Genomic DNA, 24,309 nt, shown 5'->3' with positions numbered 1-24,309 from the left:
TGACGAGATAAGAGACCAAAGACTGAAAATACTAGCAGGGACAGAAGTAAGGATTTAGTTTTTTCTGCATTTAGCACTAAGAAATTATCAGCCAGGTAGTTATTTAAAACTGATAATTCAGCTTTGTAGTTAAATGGAAAGTTCTGCAGCAGCTCATTTAGAAAAGATTAGTAACTAGAAAGTGTGTTTGGATATAACTGCTTTGATGATGGTACACCCTATATAAAGTTCAAAATAGACCAAAACAAGTAATAAAAGCTATCTTACTTTTAGTGTACAAAAATGCAAAGTTGTCACTCATTGTCTCTGTAATAAAGACATAAAACGCTCCAAAAATACCTAAAATAGGAACGTCAGCTTCCTGGAGATTCAAACCAACTATCTTATCATCAAAATAAGATTATTTTTAGCTTATTGAGGACACACATTATGCTTTTTGTGATGTTCTGTTATTTATATTCTGTTATGATGTCGGATGTTAAACATGGTCAAAGTTTCAAAACTTGAGGTGACAGTTTGTAGAAATGCTGCCTGCAAGTCAAAAGTCAGGGCTTCAACCCACCCTGAATACTTTTTTGTGCTGGTGTTTTCTGCCTTGCTGACGAGTTGACGTCGGCTCGTCTTGCACGCCCGTAAACAGCCGTCCGTTCTGTAGCCTTGGTTGCTAAGATTGTCGCTATGGTTTGTCCACTCTTATATTTCAGCTTTAACATGTACGGATGTATTTGAGAAGTTGACATTTTGAATAAAGAACAGGAAAAAGTAGTGAAATTCTACTACTATAGTTTCTTTCATGGTTTGTTGATGTAGCCTCTGGAGCAGCTGGAAGTCGGCCGTGAACCAATCAGAACAGAGTGGGCTCATCAGGAGGCGGGGCCTTAAAGAGACAGGAGCTAAAACAGCCTGTTTCAGACAGAGGCTGAACTGAGGGGCTGCATAAAGGGCCAGTATAAGATGAATAAAGAGTTTTTTTTTTAACTTTAAATCATGCCAAGATATTCCAGAAGAGCCCCAGAATATAAATATAGACCTGGAAATGTGTAGAATACGTCCTCTTTTTAAAAAAAAGTAGCTGTGGCTTCCAGTAGACACCAGACTGGTGTTTGAATCTAATATTCAATCTTCTTTTAGCTCTGGTTTGGTCTCCACCAACGCCTGAGGAAAATATCTGGCTCCTGGCGTTCATGTGGATGTTATTTTGAAACGTACCATCTACCGGAACATTCCCCAGAACTCAATCCGATCGAGCATCTGTGGGACGTTCTGGAAAAACGAGTCTGATCCACGGAGGCCCCACCTCGCAACTTACAGGACTTAAAGGACCTGCTGCTAACGTCTTGGTGCCAGATGTCAGAGGACAGAGAATTAAACATTGTTGACCACGACAGGAAAAAAAAATTTGCTCCTGAAATCCTTTTATTGCCCAAAGTGTTCAATCGATTACATGAAAAGAGCTAAAATCACAAACCTGCAGCAAAAGCATCGCAGAGGAAATCAAAATAAAACTGGCCTGTGTCGTTAAAGCTGTGAACAGAATCAGTTTCATTCCTTTAATGCTTCACATCCACAGATTGTGTCTGGAGCTTCATACTCTATATATTTTCAAAGGCTCCAGATGTTGATCGTTTTTGTTAGGAGACGTCACATCTGTCGTCTCACTTTGGAATGAAACTGGATTCCCATCAGACTGAAACACAGCAGAGCAGGAGGTTTGATTCAGAAACGTGCTTGTGTTGGTCTTAAAGAAACATTCAGGCGTGTTGGGAAATACATTTTGTTTTGTTACTCTGAGTTAAATAAAATTGATCCACATTAAAGTTACAATATTTCAGTTTTTCATGAATTAAACATTTTTTTAATCCATCTATGATCGACACTTCTTCAGATATATTCATTTATCGTATTTACATCCTGTAATTATTTCTCTATAAAGTCGTTTTCATCGTTAGTAATCCAGAGTTAATGCTTGTAATCTGATTTGACTGATATCAGCCTCACTATTCACTGTTGTGTCACAGCTGGATTAGCTAACTGCTAATGCTAACGCAAAATTTCCTGTTGCTGCTGTTTCACATTAAAAGACTTCCAATGTGCTTTTATTGTGAAGAAGCCACAGGAAGGTGTCCTCCATGACTTCTTCATTAAACCTACGCCCGTCATCAGAAACACCAGCTGCTCTGTTGATGGGATTTCTAAAACAGTAGCCGCTGTAGCGTCACCTGCTGTTACCACGGTAACCACAGGTAGCAACAAGTCAACCAGGACTGAAATCTGAAGGATTATAACTTTAAATCTGTGCAAACTCTGTGTTTTAAAGAATCTTGTACGTTGTGTTAACTCACACTACATGTCTTTATGACTACCGGTGTTCACACTAGTGATCGGTGATCAATCGGGTGATTAATCAGATGTTGTGACCTCAAACTGCACATCAATCAACTCAGGTTTAAAAAGGATAATTCCACTTTATTCCATCTTGAGTTTCCTATCAGTTGTCGTCATGTCTGATCTTTGTAGCGGTGTTCTGTTATAAAATAGGAAAATAAAGTGGAATTATCCTTTAATTTTCACCCCTGATCTTTAAGCACACTGTAGCTAAAGCTTATCAATCCTCTTATTGAACTCCTGGTAAGAAAACCAAACAAGCATATTTCCCAACATGCCCCAGTATTCCTTTAAATATGTTTGGGTTCATAAGCATCACAATATAAAAACACAAATCATCAACATTTTCATTACACATCAGGGGAAACTGTTGTCCAGCGGCCACATTAACACCATCTTTTATTCCACGGCACATGGAACGACCTATTTCATATTTACTGATTAATACTGAGTGGAGGTTATGTAATAAGAGGTTATAGTTTGATCCGTGACACACGGGGCGATGGAGATGTTTGTCAGATTAAAATCAAAGAATATATATATATATATATATAGATACGCTGTCAGCGGCCAGACAAACTGTTGGAGCTGGTGTGGCGGGAGATTTCTCAGAGTCCAGCGTCAGACAGTGAGAGGAGATAAAACACATTACAAGTCACAATATGACGCTCGGCCCGTCTTAGAAAACATCTTCAGCAAGAGAGAAGGAATGACTTTTAGAGCGAAAGAAACAATATGATACAAGAAATTACAAAAATAAGATTCTCAATAATCTTAAATCCTTTTTACATTCTTCTTCTCTCTTCTCTGGTGGGGTGAGGAGGTGGGGGGGGGGGCGGGGGAGCGGGACGACGTGGCGTCCTGCTGACGTCACTGAGTCAGTCTCTGCTGTTCACTATGATATGAAGGCAACTTTGCAGCTGTTGTGAGAGTTTTCTCTCAAGTGTCCGTGGCCGTTGGAGCAGGCGTCCTGCCGGCGTGTCGCTCGGACGGCCGGAGGTGATCCGGGATCTGTCGGGTCAAAGCCGCGAGCTTCTGTGTCGAAGCCCAAGATGCTGCTTATAGAGTTTGGCAAATCCTGAGAGAGACAAAAACAAGTCCGTTACAGGTTTAACTGAACCGAACAGTGAAGAAAAAGACAATTAAAACAAAGATTCCTCCTCAGGTGGTGAATGAATCTCCAAACTTTCTATGAGTTCAGTAAAAAACAACAAACAAAAACAACAACAACAAAAACACTAAATTAATGATTAAGTCACTAAACACGTGTTTGTTTCATTTAAACCTGCAGTGCAGGATTTTTACATGCAAGTGATATTCGTTATATATTCAGGCCTTTGACACAATGCTGATTAAGCCAGATAAATCTCTTTATATTTCATAGTATGTCTATGTGTGTGTCTGGTATGACATTCCCACACTGGTGCACCAGTAGTACTGAAGCTAAGTATCCCAGAATGCATTTCGCACCAACCAGCAGTGATGGCAGAGATTAAGGATTCTCCTCTGAATTCATCTCAAAACTCAACAAAACCCCCAAAAACTTTTAATCGATTTGTAAAAATCAAAACCCACAAAAACAAAACAAAAAGAATCTTTTCATTAATTAAACCCTTTTGTTTATTTCTGGTAAATTTCCCTCCTGCTACTATTTTTCAATGATTATTTCTTTCGAATGATTCTGACGTTATAACTTGTTTGAAGAATTAAAATTAAATTCAGGTGAAAACTGTCTGTGTTGCTTTCAGTCCAGAAATGCAGAAATGTTCAAATCCTGTGATTATATTATAAAAAGAAAAAAACAAACAAACTAAAACCTGTCAAGTAATGAATTAATCTCAAAACTCAACAAAAAACAAACAGCATTAAACAAAATCAAATCCATTCACTAAACCGTCAATTTTAGCATTTCTACAAACCTTTCTGTTGAATTTGGCTCCTTTTCAGATATTATGTGCAGAATTTTTCATTTTTTCATCTTTCAAATGATTCTGATGGTAAAAATTATTTGTGAATGTTTTTCCTGACGGTGTCTTCTCTGATACCAAAGTCAGAAATGATCAAATTCTACACAAACTGTTGTGGTTTAACGTTCATTCACAGCTAAACCTGATTAAAACAGACATAATTTACATCATTGAGTTACGTCACAAACAGGCATCTCGTTGAACGTACCTTACACGTCTTTATCTGTAGATAGATGCCTTCTGATTTCTGAAGAATTTCTTCAATGTCCAGTTTCATTGAAAGCTCATTAATGTGCTGCAACAACAAAAAGACATGTTCCTTTACTTTAGATGACAGTTTTCAACATTCAGATTTATTCTAATTTTTGTTCCTTCGTACCAACTTGGAGGCAATTTTGTAAAATTTTAAATAAGATGATGATCCTGATTTTATAAGAGTTACAGATCAGCCATTAGCAGCTCCACACAGACTTCTAGTGTACGACAAAGCAGTGTTGCTAAGCAGGATACTGTTTATGTTAAAGACACAGCAGTGGAAACATCACCAGAAGCGACAAAGACGAGAACCAAAAGCAACGACGACGACGACGACGCTGCTGTTAGAGCCGTCGCCTCCTCGGTGAGCTCAGGGTCGGTTTACCTTGAGGATTTCATTGAAGTCGTAATTCTCCTCCATGATTTTCTGTTTCTCGGAGTCGAGGATGGCGCAGCAGACCAGCAGGTGGAAGTTCTGACAGGGCAAACCCGTCCACATCACCTGAGGAGGACACAGACGTCAAAGTTACTCTACAAGAACAGCTACACTACTGACAATAACTGGTCATGACTCACTCAGAGGTCATGAAGGCTATTATCTATGTTTTTCTTATTGTAAACATCTTTCACAGAGCAAGGTCACAAAATGCTTCACAAGAGAAAAATTGTTAAAGAAATAAGACCATAAAAGTAATAAAAGAAACGACGCAAAGGCCAGTTTGAATAAATGAGTCTTTAGCTGTTTTTTTTGTGTTTAAAAGGTGACAACAGACGGCAGATCGTATGTCTATAGGAAGATCGTTCCACAGTGTCGGAGCCACAACTTCAAAGGTACGACAGCAAAGGACAACCAGTAAGCTCTGGTCAGAAGACCTAAGTGACCTACTGGTGATATAATGATGGAGCAGGTCAGAGATGTACACAGATGTCTGACTATGCAGGGCTCTATATGTGAAAACAAGAACCTTAAAATGAATCCTAAACTTCAAGGGAAGCCGATGTAAAGATGATAAGATGTAGAAGTGCAACGGAGTGTAGTTGATCTGTGATCTGTACGTATCGCCCCCCCACGGTTCGGCACGCATGTGAACTGCGGATTAATTGCAAAATTTAATATCTCATTTAAAATAAAGTAAACAAACTGCTGTAAGTACAAGTCATGGACAGACAGCGCGTCGCTAACAGGGATCTTGAAGAGCAACGATCAAACCAGCATCTAACGGGTCCGTAGTGACATCTGCAGGTATATTTACCTGCTGTTTAATGTTCTGCAGCTGAGCAGCTAATTAGCTACGTAGCTGCTAACTGACGTTAGCGATGAATGTTTGTTTGGTGGCTCATTCAACAAGCTGCAGGACCAAACGTGTGTTCGTGTTTCTAAGTTATCATCAAGTTTTAATGATGTGGACACAGGCTGTTGTTTCATTCACTATCATGTTTAAAGGAAGAAGGTATCCTGCTTCATATTGCAATTTAATTTAACAATTGAGCTTTGAATATTTTATATATTTATAAGTGATACGATCTGAACCATGAGTTTTGTGATCCGTTGCGTTGATAAGACGGGTGTGATATGAGTCGTCCAGCTGGTCAACAAATCTCATGTTTGGATCCAAACCAACAAATGAACTGATCTACTAACAAGTATTATGTGTGTATCCAAAGCCTGATATATCTTATTCCTCTGTGCCGTAGACCTCCGTTGTTGTCCAAAAACTATTAAAAACACGTTAATGAGCCACAGAGCTGCACTGGGCGACTTGTCCCCTCATTCCTGAAGAGGGTGGTAACTTTAGTTTATTTAGAAACGACTAAAAACACATACAAGCACAATACTTGTTGCTTTGGCTCCTCACATGAGATTTGTTGACAATAAGAAAAATACAGAAATTCACCAGACTTATTCTTTAAATATACAGTTAGAAGAGGATTAGATAACTAAATACTGAACAGCAGCAGTAGCAAAAACTGCATCCACCTACCATGACTACTGTTGCTATAGTTACACATGAGAATTCTTGACAGGATTTCACATGATCAAAAAGAAAAAACTGCCAGTGCAGATTGTTTTTCATTTCGATCTGCACTGTGATAAGTGTGTACCGAGTTATAACAGCGCAGAGATCCATCTTACATATTCAAAACACAAACACGGCTCCATGATCGAACACCGAACTCACCTCCCAGAGTCGAAGAACGTCCTGGAAGCTGAGTTCCCTCTTAAATCTGATCAACAACCAGCGGAAACAGAAATACAGATAACCTGAATCCTGAGACTCTGCAAGGAAAACACACAAGTGTGGTCAAAAACAAAACACACAATAATACTCAGAAACACACAGAAACACCACAACTGGCTTCATTTAACTTCTGACTTACTGGATACATGACAAAAAATAAACAAAATAAATATTCCCAACATCTGGGTTAAACTAAAGTGATAAATACATACAAAAAGTACAATTTTCTTTTTATTGCTGAGAGTCTAAATATGAAGCTACACTCAGCAGCTGGTTAGCTTAGCTTAGCATAAAGACTGGAAACAAGTGGAAACAGCTAGCCTGGCTTTGTCTAAAGGTAACAAACTCCTCCTACCAGCACCTGGTAACCCTAACCTCTAAAGCTCTCTGATTAACACGTTATATCTCGTTATTTAAAACCAAATTGTATTACATTTTGTTGTTTTACATGGGATTATGTGCCGGATTATTCCCTTTATTTCATTTCTTCTATTTCTTTCTACCTGGACAAGAAACCTTTTAGCGTATTTAGAAATACAGACATGAGAGAGGAATCAATCCGAACATCTAACTCTCAACAAGAAAGAGGAGAAAACACTTTTCCTTTAAAGATACTCTTCCTGTTTGTGTTAAATCATCTTAAATGTAAAAAGTTTTCTCTCAGCTCAAACAAGTTTTAAAGAGCTATGAGGAGCATCTACAAACAGCTATTTGGTTGTGAACTCTTTTGTATTCATTTGATGTTTTATATTTATATGTTGTGTTTTTATCCTGTGATTGGTTCGGGGATGGGGGGGGGGTTGGGGGGTGGGGGGTTGGGGGGGTGTTCATACCGAGGTAGTTCAAGAAGGACAAGTCCAGCAGTCTGAGCAGAGTACTGAGCTGAATCAGCTGAGTCTTCATTCCCTGCATCTGCTCCTCAAAGTTCTGGTGCTGCAAAACACAAAAACACACACTAATAAACTGGGATGCACAATATAACAGTGGCTGATTGTTATCGGCAGTAAGTAAGGAAATTAAATTATTGTTATTGTTTCGATAATGGAATTTCAGCCGATAATTACGGCCTGGCTGCGGACTGAATAAGTGGACGGCTGTGGACTTGCACACGGATGCAACTCCATATATACTATCAGAGGTCCATAGACGCGTTCCACATGTAAGCTACATACCAGTAAACATGGTTGCAGTGTGATAACTTTTATAAAATCCAGTCTGTGAGTATCACAAACTGCTGTTCAGTGTTCTTCTGATCAGCCTTTAAACACAATAATCTGTTACTCCGACTGGACTTAATGGATCGTATTTCATTGTCTCACCAACACAGCCTGTTATACTGTTTTACACAGGACTGAATGCAGCGTAGGAGTTCATGTACGTTGATGAACAACAAGAAAAGTTGAAAAAAGAAAGGAAAAGCTTAATGAGAACAGGAGTACAGTACATAAATACTGACATTCCTGTGCTTTTCTAGTGCATACGTAGGGCTGTGAGACATGACAATATATATCACGACAATAGAAAAATGTCTTGTAAAAGTAATGAAAGACCAAAGGATCGGCTTATCATTTTAATATACAAATGTGAGGTGAGATCATTACATTTTCTCTGTAACTCTGTGTGCTTTTGACATGTTAGACATGTTCTTTGTTGTTATTGTTATTGTTGAGAGGCCTCGCTGGCCTGGTAGGTAATACTCAGAATACATCAAGGGGTCGAGAGCCACATCTGGTTCAGGGCTCTCTGGGTTCTTATGTCTTAAGAATGTACAACTACATATACGTGACCAGATCATGTAAGATCTCATGGCCTTATGCCAACTGGTTGAAAGTGTTTAAGATAATATATGTTGACCAATCACAGATCATTTCTTTGTTCCTTCTACAACTATAAAAGATTAGATTTGCTTTTTGTTTTTGTGTGTTCTGTCTCCTTATTGTATGATAATAATAATTTTTAGTCTTCCATCCATTCAGCAGTGTTTTGTGTATTATTTCAGAGATTTCATATTATACTCTGTCGTTTATTTCGTTGTGTCACAAATCACATTCTTTACTGCAATATATTTAATCATTTGGAGTCTGTCAATCTTTTGCACAGATTACATTAATAAACTACTCTTATTGCTTTTTTACTCACAAAGCTTTTATTTAGTGCACGGAGGGGCTGAGCCTCACCGGCGGTGAATCACAGAGCAGAAGAGAGGAGACGAGGAACTAATGTGACCATAAACGACAGCAAAACACAGTAGAGACTATGTTTATTTATGTCATTTACCTCATTTATGTGCCACTCGTTTAAATTCAGCTCAGTGTCAGAGTTTCCACTGTGTTTTGCTGCCATTTCTGGTTCTGCTACTTTCCTCTCTGTGGTTCACCGAGGGCGGGACTACCCCTCCACACACACACACGCTGGCCAAACATGGACCATAAACTGTTCATTGAATTTACAGAAAATGTGCTTTATTGTGATACGTATCATTATACGGATATGAAATAACCTTTATCGGTCATATCGCACAGTCCTACACATACACAGTTGCCATGTGTACAGTCAGTGCTGCCGCAAATTTTGGGGACCCTCGTAGACATGGACAGATGACGAAAACTGAGGTTGTTACAAAAAGGTTTACAATAATTAAATAAACGTATTCTTTATTGTAGGGCTGGTGGATGCTGTAAACATTGGTGTCGTATAAGAAAAATAAACTTCTAAAATCTAAAAATATGTATTAAATGTCACATTTTTGCATTTGTAATAATAAAATTATTGGTTATCGTATCAGTATCGGCCACAAGAAAACAGATGATTATCGGCTCTGAAATTCCACATCGGTGCATCTTTACTAATTAAAAATGTGTCTAAACGCAGAGAGCTGCACACATCACTTCCTCTCATTAACGATATGCCTGAACGACAGCGTGTTTCCCGTTAATGAATCATTAAAAACACAAAACGATGACTCACCATTTGGTCCATGAAGGAGACAAAACACCAGAAGGCGTCGACCTCGTTCTCCATCACGAAGAGGATCGGCGAGAGCAGGTCGCTCATCCCCTGAACGTAACCTGAAGACAAAGCATCGACTCGCAGCTCAAACAACAAACAACGGATGAATTAAATACGCTGACAGATTATGTAGAATCATCACCACCACCAATAAAAAATCCAGTTATAACTCGTCTCACCGAGGTCGAAGTCGAACATGCAGTACGTCATCAGGATGTCGTGGAGGAGAACCAGGCTGGGGTTATCGATGCCTTCGTAGAACCGGTTCGTTCTGTCTGTTCGGTTCACGTCTTTCTCTGAAGAGACAGAACGAGGACGATACAAAAAGTCAGAGAAGCCGGCGGCGTCTTACAGTTTGATCCCAAGATAAAACCAGTGACAACTACTGTTCACCCCTTTTCACAACTACGTCTATACTGGTGTCCATGAAGACGTTTTCAGGATGATATTATTGGTTTAAACCAAATTTCTTATTCCTACAAGCTGCAAGACGACATGTTTACAGGAATTTACAGAAAGCTGGGCAGCAACAAGAGCTCAGAATACTTTTTAGGATCTAATTTTCATCCTGATCATTTACTTTATTCATCTTAAAGTGTTTTTAGTTGTTTTTTATGGAGAGAATACAGTTGCAATAATGGTGACAAATGCGTGTTACACGATCTATGAATAAAAACAAGATTCACAAATGTGCATGACGATTTGTGGGTAATTTATGTTGTTCACAAATGCATTGTCTGTTCTGTAAACTAATACCAAACAATTTGAACAAATATAAAACAATTTTACTAATAAATACATAGCAACTTGAATTGATATCCTGATTTTACATATATATATATATTGTATGTAAATTAGCTTTTGAAAAGCTTCCTGTGCGTATAAATATCTAAAAAAGAAGTTGTTTTTGAATTTATTTACAGATTGTTAAATGTGTTTACATAAATCACCTCACACATGTGGATCAGGTCTTAGTTGTTTGGGGGGTTTTGAGACTTTTTTCACACTCTGGGATCCATAAATGTATGCTGCGTTTAAGTGCTGGTGGAAAACTCGGACATCTGGCTTTTCAAGACAATCGTGTAATTTTGAAAATGGGAAAGATGATTTTACAAAAAGATTTAAGACCTTGTCACTGCATCTTCAGACATTTTTTAATACTCTGGTGTCATGTGGCTTTAACTTCGGCTTCAAATTAAATTCACTGACTCTACTGTTAAAGTCGAGGCGAGAGGGTTTGCCTGCTGTGTGGGTCTTGATTGACAGCCGTGATTGACAGTTCTCCTGGACTCACACTGAGTCAGACTTTCAGAAGCTTCTGTTTAAAGAATAAACAGTGGTTTTTCTACATTTATCTCTGCTTTGCTTAATCTCAACCACAACTTAAAGCTCTAATCGCAAAGTCGGCGCTACAGGAAACACAAATCTAACACTATCAGAGAGAAGAACAGACTTCAACACACAACCTGTCCACATCCTGTCTGCTTTCTCACCACAGCTTCTCTCTTCATAAAACTACACCAACAAGTGCAGGTTAAAAACTCACAACTGTATCGAAACTAAAGTAAACTCTGGATTCAGCCTCACCGATCAGACTCCTGTAGTCTCTCAGTCTGGAGTTTCTCCTCTCTTGTTCCTCACTGACCGACTTCCACTGCAGCTTCATCCTGAAGTATTCATCGCTGTGAACAAGAAGAGAAGAAATCAGATCAACATGAACCAAAACAACAACCAAAAGATATTTAACCTCCTCAAAAACTCTTCAATCTATTTTTATGACAAATCATTTAAGCCAAAAAATGTTATAAAACAACAGTAAAGCTACCAGATACGCACATATCTGAACAACTAAACCAGAAAATATGTGGTATTTTTATTTAATGGATTAACTGGCTGATGATTTTGCAGATGTTCAGACATAAACTTTTGTTGGTCTGATATCATGTGTGTGTGAGATATGACTGTGTCCTGAGCGGAAACGTGTCTCCTGATGAAATTCAGTCACACTGTCGTACGTTTTGGCTCTCTGCAGGACTTTCCTCTCCTCCAGCGTGCTGTCCCAGGGAAAATATCCCAGCAGAAACTTCCACGCCTCTTTCCTCACCGCGTGACAGAGTCCCTGCAGATTCACAAGAGGAGAGACACACACGATGAGTCCCTGATGATCGGAGGAGACGTCATAACGTATATAAACACAACACATGGAAATCCAAGATGTGGTTAATTCAAATCCTGGAAATCTTTCCTGCTAAATACGTATTTCTGGATTCTGTCTAACTGGATTTGACTTCATGTGGACTGACAGTGATCTAACCTGCGCTCAGACTGACAGAGATGAATAATAATAATAATAATAATAATAAATTCAACATGCCCCTTTGAAGATGACGTGTTTGAGGTGCGGGACGTTGAGCATCCTCCCTTCCTGATCCTGATGTTTGGTCCAGTCCTCTGCAGACAGCGGCTCTCTCCGTCTCACCTGCGGCCTCGTTCCCAGGTCGACCTGACGGCCGAAGAGTCAAAGATGATTCACGATAACACAGCTGTGTGTGTCTGTGTGTGTGTGTGGAACAGAGAATATATGACAAAAACACAGCGAGTACACAAGGTTCCTCCAACAGAACCAGTGATTTCCTGTAACGTGTGATTGATGTGACGTTTGATTTTATGTATCGTCTGTTACTATCGATCATCAGTCACCATCAAACCCAGTACAGCGTTAACACTACCAACACCACCACCACACATATTGTTTATTAGAACCACAGCTGGACTGTAACCACATACATTCACTCAACTACTATTCTTTAATATAAATATAAGGGGCCATTTTTCTGTATAACAAGCACTTTTTACTTTCAATACTTTACATTTTGCTGATAATTCCTCCGTAGTTTTACTGATTTGAAATGCAAGACTTGTAACAGACGACTTTTACATTGTGATGTTGGTACTTTTACTTAAGTCTGGTCAGAGGCACTGAGAAACCAATGCTTGGATTATGTTATGGTAGTCCCTCACATCAGAGAGAAAAAGACCAGAAAGAAGACACAAAAGGGCCTGAACAGGCCAGAGTTTCTGTCTGACAAGCTTTTCAAATGAGGTCTGAAACCAGCGGAGGAAAGAACAGAGTGACCACGGTGTGCAGTTTCTCTCCTCTCTTAAACTCTAGAAAAAGGGCGTCGTCACACCCCGATTGGCTGAGAGGAGAACGCACCCGGCTGCTCTCAATCACCACCTGGGAGCCAGACCCCACACAGGTGATCTGCATAGACCCTCCAATCAACCCAGACATGCAACTATCTCAATTCACAGCAGGGAGACTGGGAAATGATAGCAAGTCCCACAAATGGTTGACTGCAACAGAATACGCTGATTAAAACAGATTTATGTGAACACGGCCGTCCGCTCACCCTGGTGATGACCTCGAAGCCGGGCTCCTCCTGCTGGTTGATCTCTAGTCCTGGGATGATTTCACCCAGCAGGTCGGCCACTTCCTCTGGGGGGCGCTGTTGGTGCTCCTCGGTCCCCCGGATGACGTCGTAAAGGTAGTTTGTGACTTTGGAAAAGCCGCCCATTGTGGTCAGATACGGTTCCCTCCTCAGCTTCTGCCAAAGACAAAGACTTAAAACGTCAATCCCTGCTCAGCGTTTGTCACTGTTGAACTTTGCTTTTACGATGTTACGCAGTAGGTTTGAGACTGATGTAAATAATGTAATATGGACCTTTCTGCTCCTCTAAAAACATGAAACTCTTTATTGTAAGTTTATTTCTTTTTTTAACCTGTAAAAGAATTCCTCTGTGTATGTGCAAATGGTAATAAAGTGTCTTTAATCTTGAAAATATCAATATCCATGTCAGCAGGATATCTCGTCTGTGTTTCTGACATTTCAGAGTGATAACTTTAGTTTCTTACACCAGCCAGACCGTAGTTGTTGTCATCCAGAAGGTTCTCGAAGGACTGGGACAAAGCTTTGTTTGGTGTGCTGACCAACAGACACGTGTCATCATCAGGCGCCCTTCAAAACAGGAAACAGACAAAACTTGACTTCAGAATATTTTAAAAATAAACATCACAGACTGCGATCACGTTGCTCCTGCGTCTCCACAGGATCAGAATCATTTCGTTCACAGACTACGAGACGTGAAATAAAACACAGCAGCGGACAATCTGAAAGCCTGTTTATTCAGATCACTAAACGCTTTCAGGCAAACCAGCAGATTAAAAGCGTAGACGACGGTTAGAAGTGAGTCTCTACCATGATCACATTTTCCCAAGTCGACTCTGATTTGATCATTTGTGACGATGCTTCAAATCTTCAGTTTGGGTGTTTGCAGGAATCACTCGACATGAAACAGCTTCTTTATTTTATTTGTGGTTCCTGTTATGTTTGTTATGTAACAGATGTTTTTCATTTAAAAAATACTCTAGATTTTAGACCTCGCAGACTTCAGTCGTATGTACTGTGACGTCATGTGTCACCACGTCATGTCTGCGAGGGGATAAAATGCGCCGTAAGACGGGACCAAAGACCTCATGTGTTTCCATGGAGATTAACTCCAAATTCCTGAACCTGCATCTCATTTCAAAGTGTATTTCTATAACATTTTTAACAGTTTAGATATGTGCAGGTCTGTTATTTTACACAGTAGCTACGACTAATCTGGCCAGAATGTGCTGTGAGATTTTCCCCTTTACATAAACTGATAAACACTTTTAAATGCTTAACTGAGGACCTTCACATTATAGATGGATAAAAAACAACCTTTGCCCTAGTTTAGTCTAGTTTAGCAGATTATAATAAACAAACTCATGTTATAAAGCCTGTAGGCCTATTACTGTGTGTACATTATACCTCATCATATCAATTAACTTACACAACAAAAATGGAAAAAGCAAATATCATCAAAAACACATATTTTACATTGACTGTTATTATGATGATAATTATAGTTTTTATTTTATTTTTTATTATGGATTCTTTTATATCTTCACTTCCTTATTGCTGTGGATTATGGGTAATTTTTGAGCTAAATGTGGTGAAGTCTGCAACTCAAGGATCTCTTGTTTTTTAAAACCCTTTAATTTAAAATTTGATGATGATTTAGCTTGAAGGTTACGCTGATATTCAGACTGAACTGTTTCTTTATTTTACTGCTGTTATTTATTTTATCTCACTGACAACCAGATGCTTCAGAAGTCTGGAAATCAGCTGCTCCACAGTAAAATCCAGAAAACTTGTGCGTCAACAGCTTCTTTATATTTATCTCTGCAGACTTTTAACGGCGTTTAATAAAAAGACGACCCAGCCAACCAGGAGACAGACAGTCAGCAGGACGTCACGGCGATCGATGCTCTGCGGGCACTTAATCCAGACGATTTCATTATGAAAGGCTTTGATAAGAACTTTAATAACAGGTATCTGCTGCGGGGAGTAATCTAACATGATATTCGGTTCAGAGAGGAAGAAGGAACGTCTGCCGGCTGAGTGTCGTCCGCCGAGGCGAAGACCACATCACACGCTGTCACTCCGCTGCATGTAAATCACGTGAATTAGCATATAAATGACACATCTGAAGAGCTGCTGTGTTTCAAGAGGCAAAAATCATTACGTTTCTCAGGCAAATATAATGAGTTCTGCTTAAATCTCCTTATTGTGTCTGAAACATGTCAGTAAACTATTTGCTGTGAAGACTCTCAGATACTTGTTAAAGCAGGTTTATCTGCAATTTTCATACTGTTAAAACATTATTGAACACCTCATATATGCCTGAAATATTGGCATTCTATAAATGAATTATAACCCGACTGATAGGACTTTTGAGGAATTTTGATTTGAGAGTTTAAAGAATATAATATGTTATATCTGCTGATATTATACATAATACAACAAGGTATTTGTTTACTAAAACAAGTCAAATATGGCTCCATCTCAAAACTAATATCTAAATAGATTTGAATAACACTTTTATGACTTCTATTATTTAATCTTATTAGCTGAATCTTTTAGAGCGACATTATGTTAACAAACACTTGTGTAACAAACGGCTGCGTCTGAAACAACCTGCAGCCTCCAGACTGTGGTTAGGTGCTTTACACGTCCGGTTAAACACTGTCAACATATTCAACTGCTGGTAGACAACAGTAGTGAGCTTTGTTTGGCTGTTGAAGAGCTGCAGCATTTAATTTCCTGACTAACTGTAGCTCACACTGCACGTTCTCTGCTAACGTCCAGCAAACCTGCAGCCTCGTCACATCTCTTCCTCTCCTGCACACTGGAGCACTGAAGCTCCGCTATTCTTCAACTTTATTTCCGTTTAGCTTCGTTTTGTCCTCCATCATGGTGAATAAAGCTAAAATGTTCCCATATAACCAGCAAAACATGTACCAGCTTGTTCTCGTCTGTAATATGCATGTTTAGTTAATTATATCGTTTTGAACTGCAGGTGGACGTTTATCAAACACGTCGATATGAGTAGAATCAGGTCAGTTAAAGAGTCATAATGTTGGTTGTGTCTACTGGGCTGTGTTATGCTAGTAGCTGCTAATATAGCCTGGAGCTGCTAGCCTCCAGCAGAGATGAGGAGCTACAGAGGTCTGCTAACCTCACTTCTTTTTAACTCCACACCCCCAGACACAAAAGGCTTTATACTATTTGATAAACACAGAACACTTGGAAACACACGCTGAGCTGGAAAATCACTGCAGTTCATCATTAAATGCTATTAAGAATTCAGCATGTGGGGAAAAATAAAGATGCTGTAATGAACTCGACTCTTTGACGTCACACAAACTTCAGTCTGACTGTTGCTGTTAGCCTGCTAGCCTTGTTAGCTGCCACAGTTTATGTTTACAAACCACGTTACTTCCTGTCCCACCTGCTTTTTTCCCACCTTGAGTCTTAGCACACTGAAGTAAATTCAAACATGATTTAAACTCATTGTTCCTCCATGTGACCGTGCTGCTGAGTACTCACTCGCTGAGCAGAGCGAATCTCCTCAGGCTGTCCAGGAACTGTCGACTGCCGCCCTGGTGGAAGTGAAGAGCCGGCAGGGTGACAGATGACTCCTTCAGTTTGAAGACCAGGAAGGACCAACCTTCTTCCTTCACTGTGACGGACCTGAGGTCACTGGCGCTGAAGCTGAACGCCCACCTGCTCCTCTCGTTGCTGTGGTTCAGGGAGCCTGAGAGACCAAGCGGAGGGAACAAAAACAAAAAGACAACATCGTTAGCGACAGCAGGACTGACGACTTTTAGAGTTAACAGTTGAGCGGCGTTGACGTGTTGCGGTACGCGGCGAGACTTGTCGTGAAATGTTAGGTTCCTCCAGCAGCAGGTACACTTTCATTTCCTCCAACATCACAGAGCAGTTTCTGGAACATTTGCTTTCACTATGACATGAAGTGACATTATTTACATGATTAAATTAAAAAAATTAAATGAAGAAATGTAAAGAATAATATCAATACTGTTTATCTCCTGATGTGCCAGAGGTTGCAGAGTTTAAACATTTTTTTTAAGTATATCTGAAAAGACAACAACCACTTTTATGATATTAACAAACTGAACTTTTCAACAAAAAGAAATGAGTTAGATTATCTTCTTCTTCTCATTGTCACGAATCAGAAGTTCCTCTTTTCCTTTATCTTAAACTGTTAACTGTCGTCACACTTGTTATGTTTCCACTCAACAGTCTGAACATCCTCGTCTTCCTTTATGTTTAATGTGGTTTCATTTTCATTTTGACACAGAGGCAAACTAACATATGACTTATAATCTTTGTTGAGTTCAGTGTTGACTGTTGTTTTAGTATTTTCACTCTTCATTATTTTTATTTATTGTAATTCTGTTTGTTTACTTTAAATTCATGTGAAGTTGAGTATTTGGAGGTAAAACTGTGTTTTTATATATGTGAACGTCTTTGTGTAAATATCAAATCTTTACTTGATTTTTTTTTAATGTGCAAACAAATAAATAAATAAATTTTAAAAACTGAAACTGGAGTAAAGTTTAGAGCTTCAAGCTGTTGTTATTGTTATTTGTATATATGGTAAATTATATTAATTGTTTCTTGTCTGTAATCCTTGTTTATTAATATAAACACACTGATCAAAAAATAATAATTTAGAGCTGCAAAGATTAGTTGAAAATTAATTGGCAACAACTTTGATCATTTTAGTCTTTTTTTTTTCAGCAAAAATATCAAATATTCACTGGTTGCTGTTTCTCAGATTTGACAGAACAAGACATTTGAAGACGTCGTCTCCGACTTTAAGAAATGGTAACAGGCATTTCTCACTATTTTCTGACATTTTATTGATAAAATTATTAATCAAATAATTGAGGAAATAATCAGCAGATTAATCAATGATGAAAATGATCATTAGTTGCAGCCCCAGTTAAATTACGGCATGTTACATGTCAGTGATGCTGGTAGAACATTCTAGCTGTATTTTGCTGGTGGCTGGAAGTCATTTCTCACCCAACGCTGGTTAAAAGGTGTTTCAAACAGATAAAGAAAACTCACCTTCTCCGTTTGTGCAGGTTTTCTTCTTGAAGGACACAGCGTTGATCATGTCCCACTCTGTCTCGTAGCTCTGCTGTGTTTCTAACAGCTGAGGCCTCTCGCCTGGACACTGGGCCCACTCCACCACAGAACTGGTGTCCTGATAAAACACACAGGACGTCACTATTTTAACTCCCTCTTTTAGCCGACTTGTACTCACACTATGTGCTGATGTGTGTAGAGGTCTGAATTTGTGGCACAGCATCTTTAAAAGCAGTCAAACTGCTCAGATTAGCTGCACTGGAGGGAAATTATGACTTAAAGCTGTTATGATTTTGAAAGGAAAGACTGAGGCCTGCCTGTGTAATACACCAACCCGCTAATAACGGACTCACCAAAATATACAGTTGTGGTTGATTTCATTTATAGTCTGTCTGGCTTTTTTTTACATTCACAGTCACTGGAGGCAGAAACATCTTGTAATAAATACAATACACCATACTGACTCGAATATAAGTTATAATACAAGTTATTTTACTGTGAAAATTACATTTGAAAAAGTGGAGTCGTTTTATATTTGAGGACGAGACAAATACATGTTTACATCTCCTACAGAGAGTGATGCATGCAGGACGAGTGAAAACGACGTCTTTACTGCAGCGAGGACCGAATCATCTGTCATACAGCCGAGAATTGAAGCTGTCACAGATGACGAGGAGCTCAAACAGACTAACAGTCGGTCTGAATAATGATCAGTGACAGGAGAGATTGTGAGTGTGTGACTGATAAACAATGTGGGATTCACCTTCTGCTTTAATGGAAGGATTTCACTTTCACAAGGCTGACTTCTCTTCTCCTTTTCTTGATAACAGGACAAATGTCAAAGTGTGTTGTATCTTTACACAAAATGATATAAAAATCAAGGAGGCAAATTGAAACAAACCTTGCCAGCACACAACATGTTTGATGGGTCGACAGTGTCTTCCAAAGGTCTGTACTCCACAATGATTTCACCTTCCTGACAGCGAGGAGAGAGAAACGCAGCCAACAAGTTATTTCATACACACAGCGAACCAGGATCAAAGCTTTCGCTCTGAAACAATTAACCTCACACACAACTGTCATTTAATTGATTCCCTGACAGGAAATTAACCAGCAACATTTTTTTTACCTCCTGATTTTCTTGACCTTTATAACAGTGAACTGAAATCTTTCAGTTTTAGACAATTGGTCGAACAAAAAAAAAAAAAAAAAAGACATGACATTTTATTTCACTCATATGTTTGTTGAAGAGCAAAGAAGAGACAGAAGAACGTAACTTTGACACCTTGTTTACCTTGTCGACAATCCGAAGTGACCCTGGAATGAGCAAATCTTGCTCAATCCCATCTTCATCACTGCTCGGCTGAATGAAGACTCCTTCATGTTCAAATATAACCTGCGTGACAAACATTACGTTCATGTTAGCGCTAGTTTGTGCCTCTCACGTATGTTTACATACAAGTCGCAGAGATAAATATCAAATTCTCTGAAGATCTTTAGAAAAAATACAGTTGCAACATGAGAAATGGGTTAAAAATCTTTTTTAAGGTTCAGCAGACAGGATATTTTTTCCATCCAGATGTTTAGAAGAGTCTTTAAAGATTCTGGTAATACCTTCAGAACAGCAAGACGTGTTGTTAAACCACCTTCTGCCTTTATAAAACATCCCTTTTAGATTATTTTTAGACAACTGGAGCTACACTGTGTTACAAGCACGTACAGTAACTTTAAGTTTAGCTCAACCTTGAGAAGTGTGGACTGTTGTTTTGATGGAAATTTAGGGGGAGAAACTTTGTTTGCTACCCTGTTATCTAAATGTTATCAGCTACCAGACACACTAAACATAAGCAAACTAAACTTCACCAACAGTATGGAGTGTGGTGACTTTGCAAAATGTAGAGAGACCTGATATATGTGGTGTTTTTGTTCAGTCACTAATCTGAAGATGCTGTCCGGTAGTTTAATCTTTAACAATGTGTTGTATTTTAACAGCTTGTTATACTATCCAATGTGTCAAAGCTTCATCTGAAAAGTAACTGTCAGATAAATGTAGTGGAGTACAAAGTACAATATTTCTGGTACAAGTACCTCGAAACTGTGCTTAGGTACAGTACTTGAGTAAATGTACTTAGTTCCTTTCCATCGCTGCTGGTGAGCAGATCTCTGACCTCTCAGGGCCCCAAAGTGTCAACAACCGTCAACTCGCTCCGCTGGTTTGACGCCGCTGATGTTGACGTTAGATTTTAGCATTTCCATGTCGGAGCCTGCCAGACATGTTGTACATTTAAAGACAACGCGAACAGATGTGCCTCACTAAACGTAGCTCACAACAGCTGAAAGCAGACTGTAATGTCTTCGTGGCATGCCTTCGTACTGCTGGTGTGGGCTGATGATGTCGATGTGGCTACAAAACAGCTAGCGAGCGGCTAACACAAGCTAACTTCAGCTAACTCGTCAGCTGTTAGCTGGCTGACGGCGGGTAAACACGGAACTGTATCCGATTAACACCGTTATTTTATCCGCACAGACTTTATAATTAACAGAATCTGACAGACTTAAACAGAAAAAACAGGTGGACATGTGAGACTTTGGGTGTTTTTACCTTCGGAGCACAATCCGCCGCCATGACGCCAGCTCGCTTTCCTGGTGACGACAGCAGCTCACGTGCCTGTCAACTTCCAAAACAATAGTGACAAGTCAGCTTCCGGTCAGAAACTCCAGTACGCATGCGCGATGGACGTTCAGTTTTATTTATTTTTATAAATTTAAAAGGACGGGTTCACAATTTTTCAAGTCTCTCTTAAAACAACAATCAGTTGCCCAAATGAACATCGAAACATGTTTTCCTTGCTATAATATTCCTACTGAATAAAGAATAACATTATTATTATTATTATTATTATTATTATTATTGTTGTTGTTGTTGTTCCTCAAGAAGCCCAACCTGGACCCGTAAGTTCTTGCCAGCTACAGACATATCCCCAACCTCCCTTTTTTTGTCCAAGGTGTTGGAGAAGGTGGTTGCTTCTGAGCTTCAGGAACACCTTAAACACAACAACCTATTTGAAAAATTTCAATAAGGTTTTCTTTCAGCACACAGCACTGAAACAGCTCTGTTCAGGGTTGCGAATGACCTTCTGGTGGCAGCTGATGCAGGGTCCCCTTCAATCCTGATTCTCCTTGACTTGAGCACAGCATTTGACATTGTGGATCACATTATCCTCCTAGAGCGCCTCCACACCACCATTGGACTCTCAGACTCTGCATTTAAGTGTTTCAGTCCTACCTTTTCCGGTAGGACTGAGTATGTCTCACTAGGAGGATGCAGGTCTAGATCGCTCACTGTCACCTGTGGTGTTCTGCTAGGATCGGTTCTCGGCCCCATCCTGTTTACCCTCTACATGCTCCCCCTTGGACGTGTCATCAGCAGACATCTTTTCATTGCTTTCATTGATGATACCCAGCTGTACAGCAAAACTGCCCCAAGCCCTTCTGCAGCCGTGTCACACCTCAGCGCCTGTCTTAAGGAGATAAAGGCCTGGATGAACATTAATTTCCTCCACTTAAACAGCAGCAAAACTGAAGCTCTCCTTTTTGGTACTCTACACCAGGTTCAGTCATCCCCCAAACCTCATCTCACCTTTGACAGCCAGGACCTCCCCCTTTCCTCCTCAGCCACTAATCTGGGTGTTAAGTTTGACCCTCAGCTAACTTTTGGTGACCATATAAGATATCTGTGCAAAACCTCTTTCTACCATCTCAAAAACATCTCTAAACTCTGCCCCTCTTTAACTCTGTCAGATGCAGAGAAACTTGTCAATGCCTTGATCTCCTCAAGACTGGACTACTGCAATGCATTCTTCACAGGGATCATTTTGATGTTTAAAAATTAATAGAAAATCGCTGGAATATGCTTGAAAACAGAAAAGTAATAGCAGACATCTGCTGAATGAGCTGCACAGTTTGACATTTGAATGTTTTTTCTGGCACAAAGTATGCAGCAGTTGAAAAGGTCCATGTGGAATAATAAGTAGGCGGAATAATAAAGAACGAGAAGAACAAAGTGTGACTGAAATATTAGAGTGTTTGTTGAAATTCTGCGTTGACCCCTGTTGAGCTCTGGGAGCAGCAAGGGGCACATCTCTGCTGTCTGGAGTTAACTAAACACAGGTGTGCTCAACACACCCTGAATCTGTGCTCTCATAACTAGCAGGAGAAAACATTGTTCTGTTTGCTCTGCTGCCAATCAGACTTGTCTTCGCTTCCATTTATGGCTAATTCCAGTGTCTAACTGATGTATTGTGTGTGTTTGAATATTAGACTAACTCAGTTCACAGCCAAATGAGAATTTGAGTTTAATAATTGATGTTAAGATGAGTAAATACATGGAACTGTTCTCTAATGCCATATGAATGTCTCTCTAATTCTGCCGCCTCATGTCCGATACTTGATGTCTCTAGGCTCCAGCCCTTTACAATTAGGTTATACCTAAAACTGTGTTCCTTGTGCCAAGTTGTCCCAGATGATGTGCATTTCCTAATGTGGGACAGTTGAAGCTGAAATCTGGGACACTCATTAGGAGGCTGAAAAGTCTAAATCACCTTAATAATAATAATAAAAATAATAATAAATTCACAAAGTGCTTCACAGGAATGAAAGTTAAAAATAAGACCATAAAAACATACATATAATAAAAACATATGCCACAAGTTAAAATTAACATAAAAAACAAAAACACAGGCAGCAGGGTACTTCAAGAAGAAACACGTGAACAAATGACCATTACACATCACACACAACTCAAGATGACACAAAAGACAATTTATATGTACAGGAAGAGACTCCCATAGTGTTGGAGCCACAATTGCAAAGGCACGATCACCTTTAGTCTTGAGCCGAAAGCGAGGGACAGCCAGTAGATCCCGGTTGGATGACCTAAGTGACCTACTGGCGATGTAGGGATGGATAAGAACCATGATGTACTCAGGTGCCTGTCCATGCAGGGCTTTATACGTAATAACAAGAACCTTAAAATGAATCCTAAAATGGATGGGAAGCCAATGCAAAGAACTTAAAATAAGAGTAATGTGAGTCATCCTGCTGGACCTGGTTAGCAGCCTTGCAGCAGCATTTTGGACCATTTGTAGACGGTTCAGAGATGTTTTGCTGAGACAAGTGAAGATGGAATTACAATAGTCAAAACGGGGTGATATGAATGCATGGATGATCATTTTGAGTTCCGGTTGTGATATGATTGACTTGAGTTTTGCGATATTTCGTAGATGGAAAAAACATGTATGGGTCAGTGATTTAATATGCTGATCAAAATGCATAGCCTGGTCACCTAACAGCTGATGAAAGGGACCCAATACTCTTTGCTACCTTGGGAGCTATACTGTCAGAAGCAATAATGAGAACTTCTGTCTTGTCAGTATTAAGCTGTAGGAAGTTGTTTGACATCCAGTCCTTAATGGCAGTCAGAGGGTTGTTCTGACCTTAATTCATACAATAAAAACTTCTCTGGTCAATAACACTCAAGGCCAAAGTACATACCCTTGTTCGGTCATTTCAGTTATTACAATATTTTTGTCATTACCAATAGTATGGTAATATATTACATTATGTATTACTATTAGTAATAATATGATTTGCAATCTGCCTAAAATAACAAAAAATATGCACTACAAGACTAAGACCCCTGAATAACTATTTGTACTGAATATTTAATGTGCTTAAATGCATATTTCAACATTTTAAGAAAGTATATGACCATCCCACATTAGTAAAACCAGCTGTCCCACATTTAAAACCACATTTTCTAAAGTGGGACAGTAAAAAATTGACTGAAATAAAAAATATGAAACATGTTTTCACCATCTTATAGCATATTTTGGTGCTTGAATA

General features: G+C 39.3%; 1 protein-coding gene across 1 annotated transcript in view; it reads right to left on the bottom strand.

Moving 5' to 3' along the window:
• Nucleotides 1-1,398: 1,398 nt before the first annotated feature.
• tbc1d15 (TBC1 domain family, member 15) overlaps nt 1,399-24,309 on the bottom strand; it is a 31,305-nt gene continuing 8,394 nt past the window's right edge. The window contains exons 2-18 of the mRNA XM_044355898.1: nt 21,008-21,080; nt 19,700-19,801; nt 19,307-19,381; nt 18,385-18,523; nt 16,834-17,041; nt 13,773-13,875; nt 13,270-13,464; nt 12,231-12,359; nt 11,872-11,975; nt 11,444-11,538; nt 10,036-10,152; nt 9,815-9,915; nt 7,681-7,780; nt 6,788-6,885; nt 4,993-5,109; nt 4,561-4,647; nt 1,399-3,463 (exon numbers count right to left, since the gene is read on the bottom strand). Of these exons, the coding sequence (XP_044211833.1) occupies nt 3,281-3,463; nt 4,561-4,647; nt 4,993-5,109; nt 6,788-6,885; nt 7,681-7,780; nt 9,815-9,915; nt 10,036-10,152; nt 11,444-11,538; nt 11,872-11,975; nt 12,231-12,359; nt 13,270-13,464; nt 13,773-13,875; nt 16,834-17,041; nt 18,385-18,523; nt 19,307-19,381; nt 19,700-19,801; nt 21,008-21,031 (1,977 nt within the window). The 5' untranslated portion in view covers nt 21,032-21,080 and the 3' untranslated portion in view covers nt 1,399-3,280. The remainder of the gene's footprint in view (nt 3,464-4,560; nt 4,648-4,992; nt 5,110-6,787; nt 6,886-7,680; nt 7,781-9,814; nt 9,916-10,035; nt 10,153-11,443; nt 11,539-11,871; nt 11,976-12,230; nt 12,360-13,269; nt 13,465-13,772; nt 13,876-16,833; nt 17,042-18,384; nt 18,524-19,306; nt 19,382-19,699; nt 19,802-21,007; nt 21,081-24,309) is intronic.

The sequence above is a fragment of the Thunnus albacares genome, chromosome 7, assembly GCF_914725855.1.
Source record: "Thunnus albacares chromosome 7, fThuAlb1.1, whole genome shotgun sequence".
NCBI classification, from domain to species: Eukaryota; Metazoa; Chordata; class Actinopteri; order Scombriformes; family Scombridae; genus Thunnus; species Thunnus albacares.
Note: the sequence above shows the minus strand (reverse complement) of the source record. Positions and strands in the feature narration are given on the sequence as shown.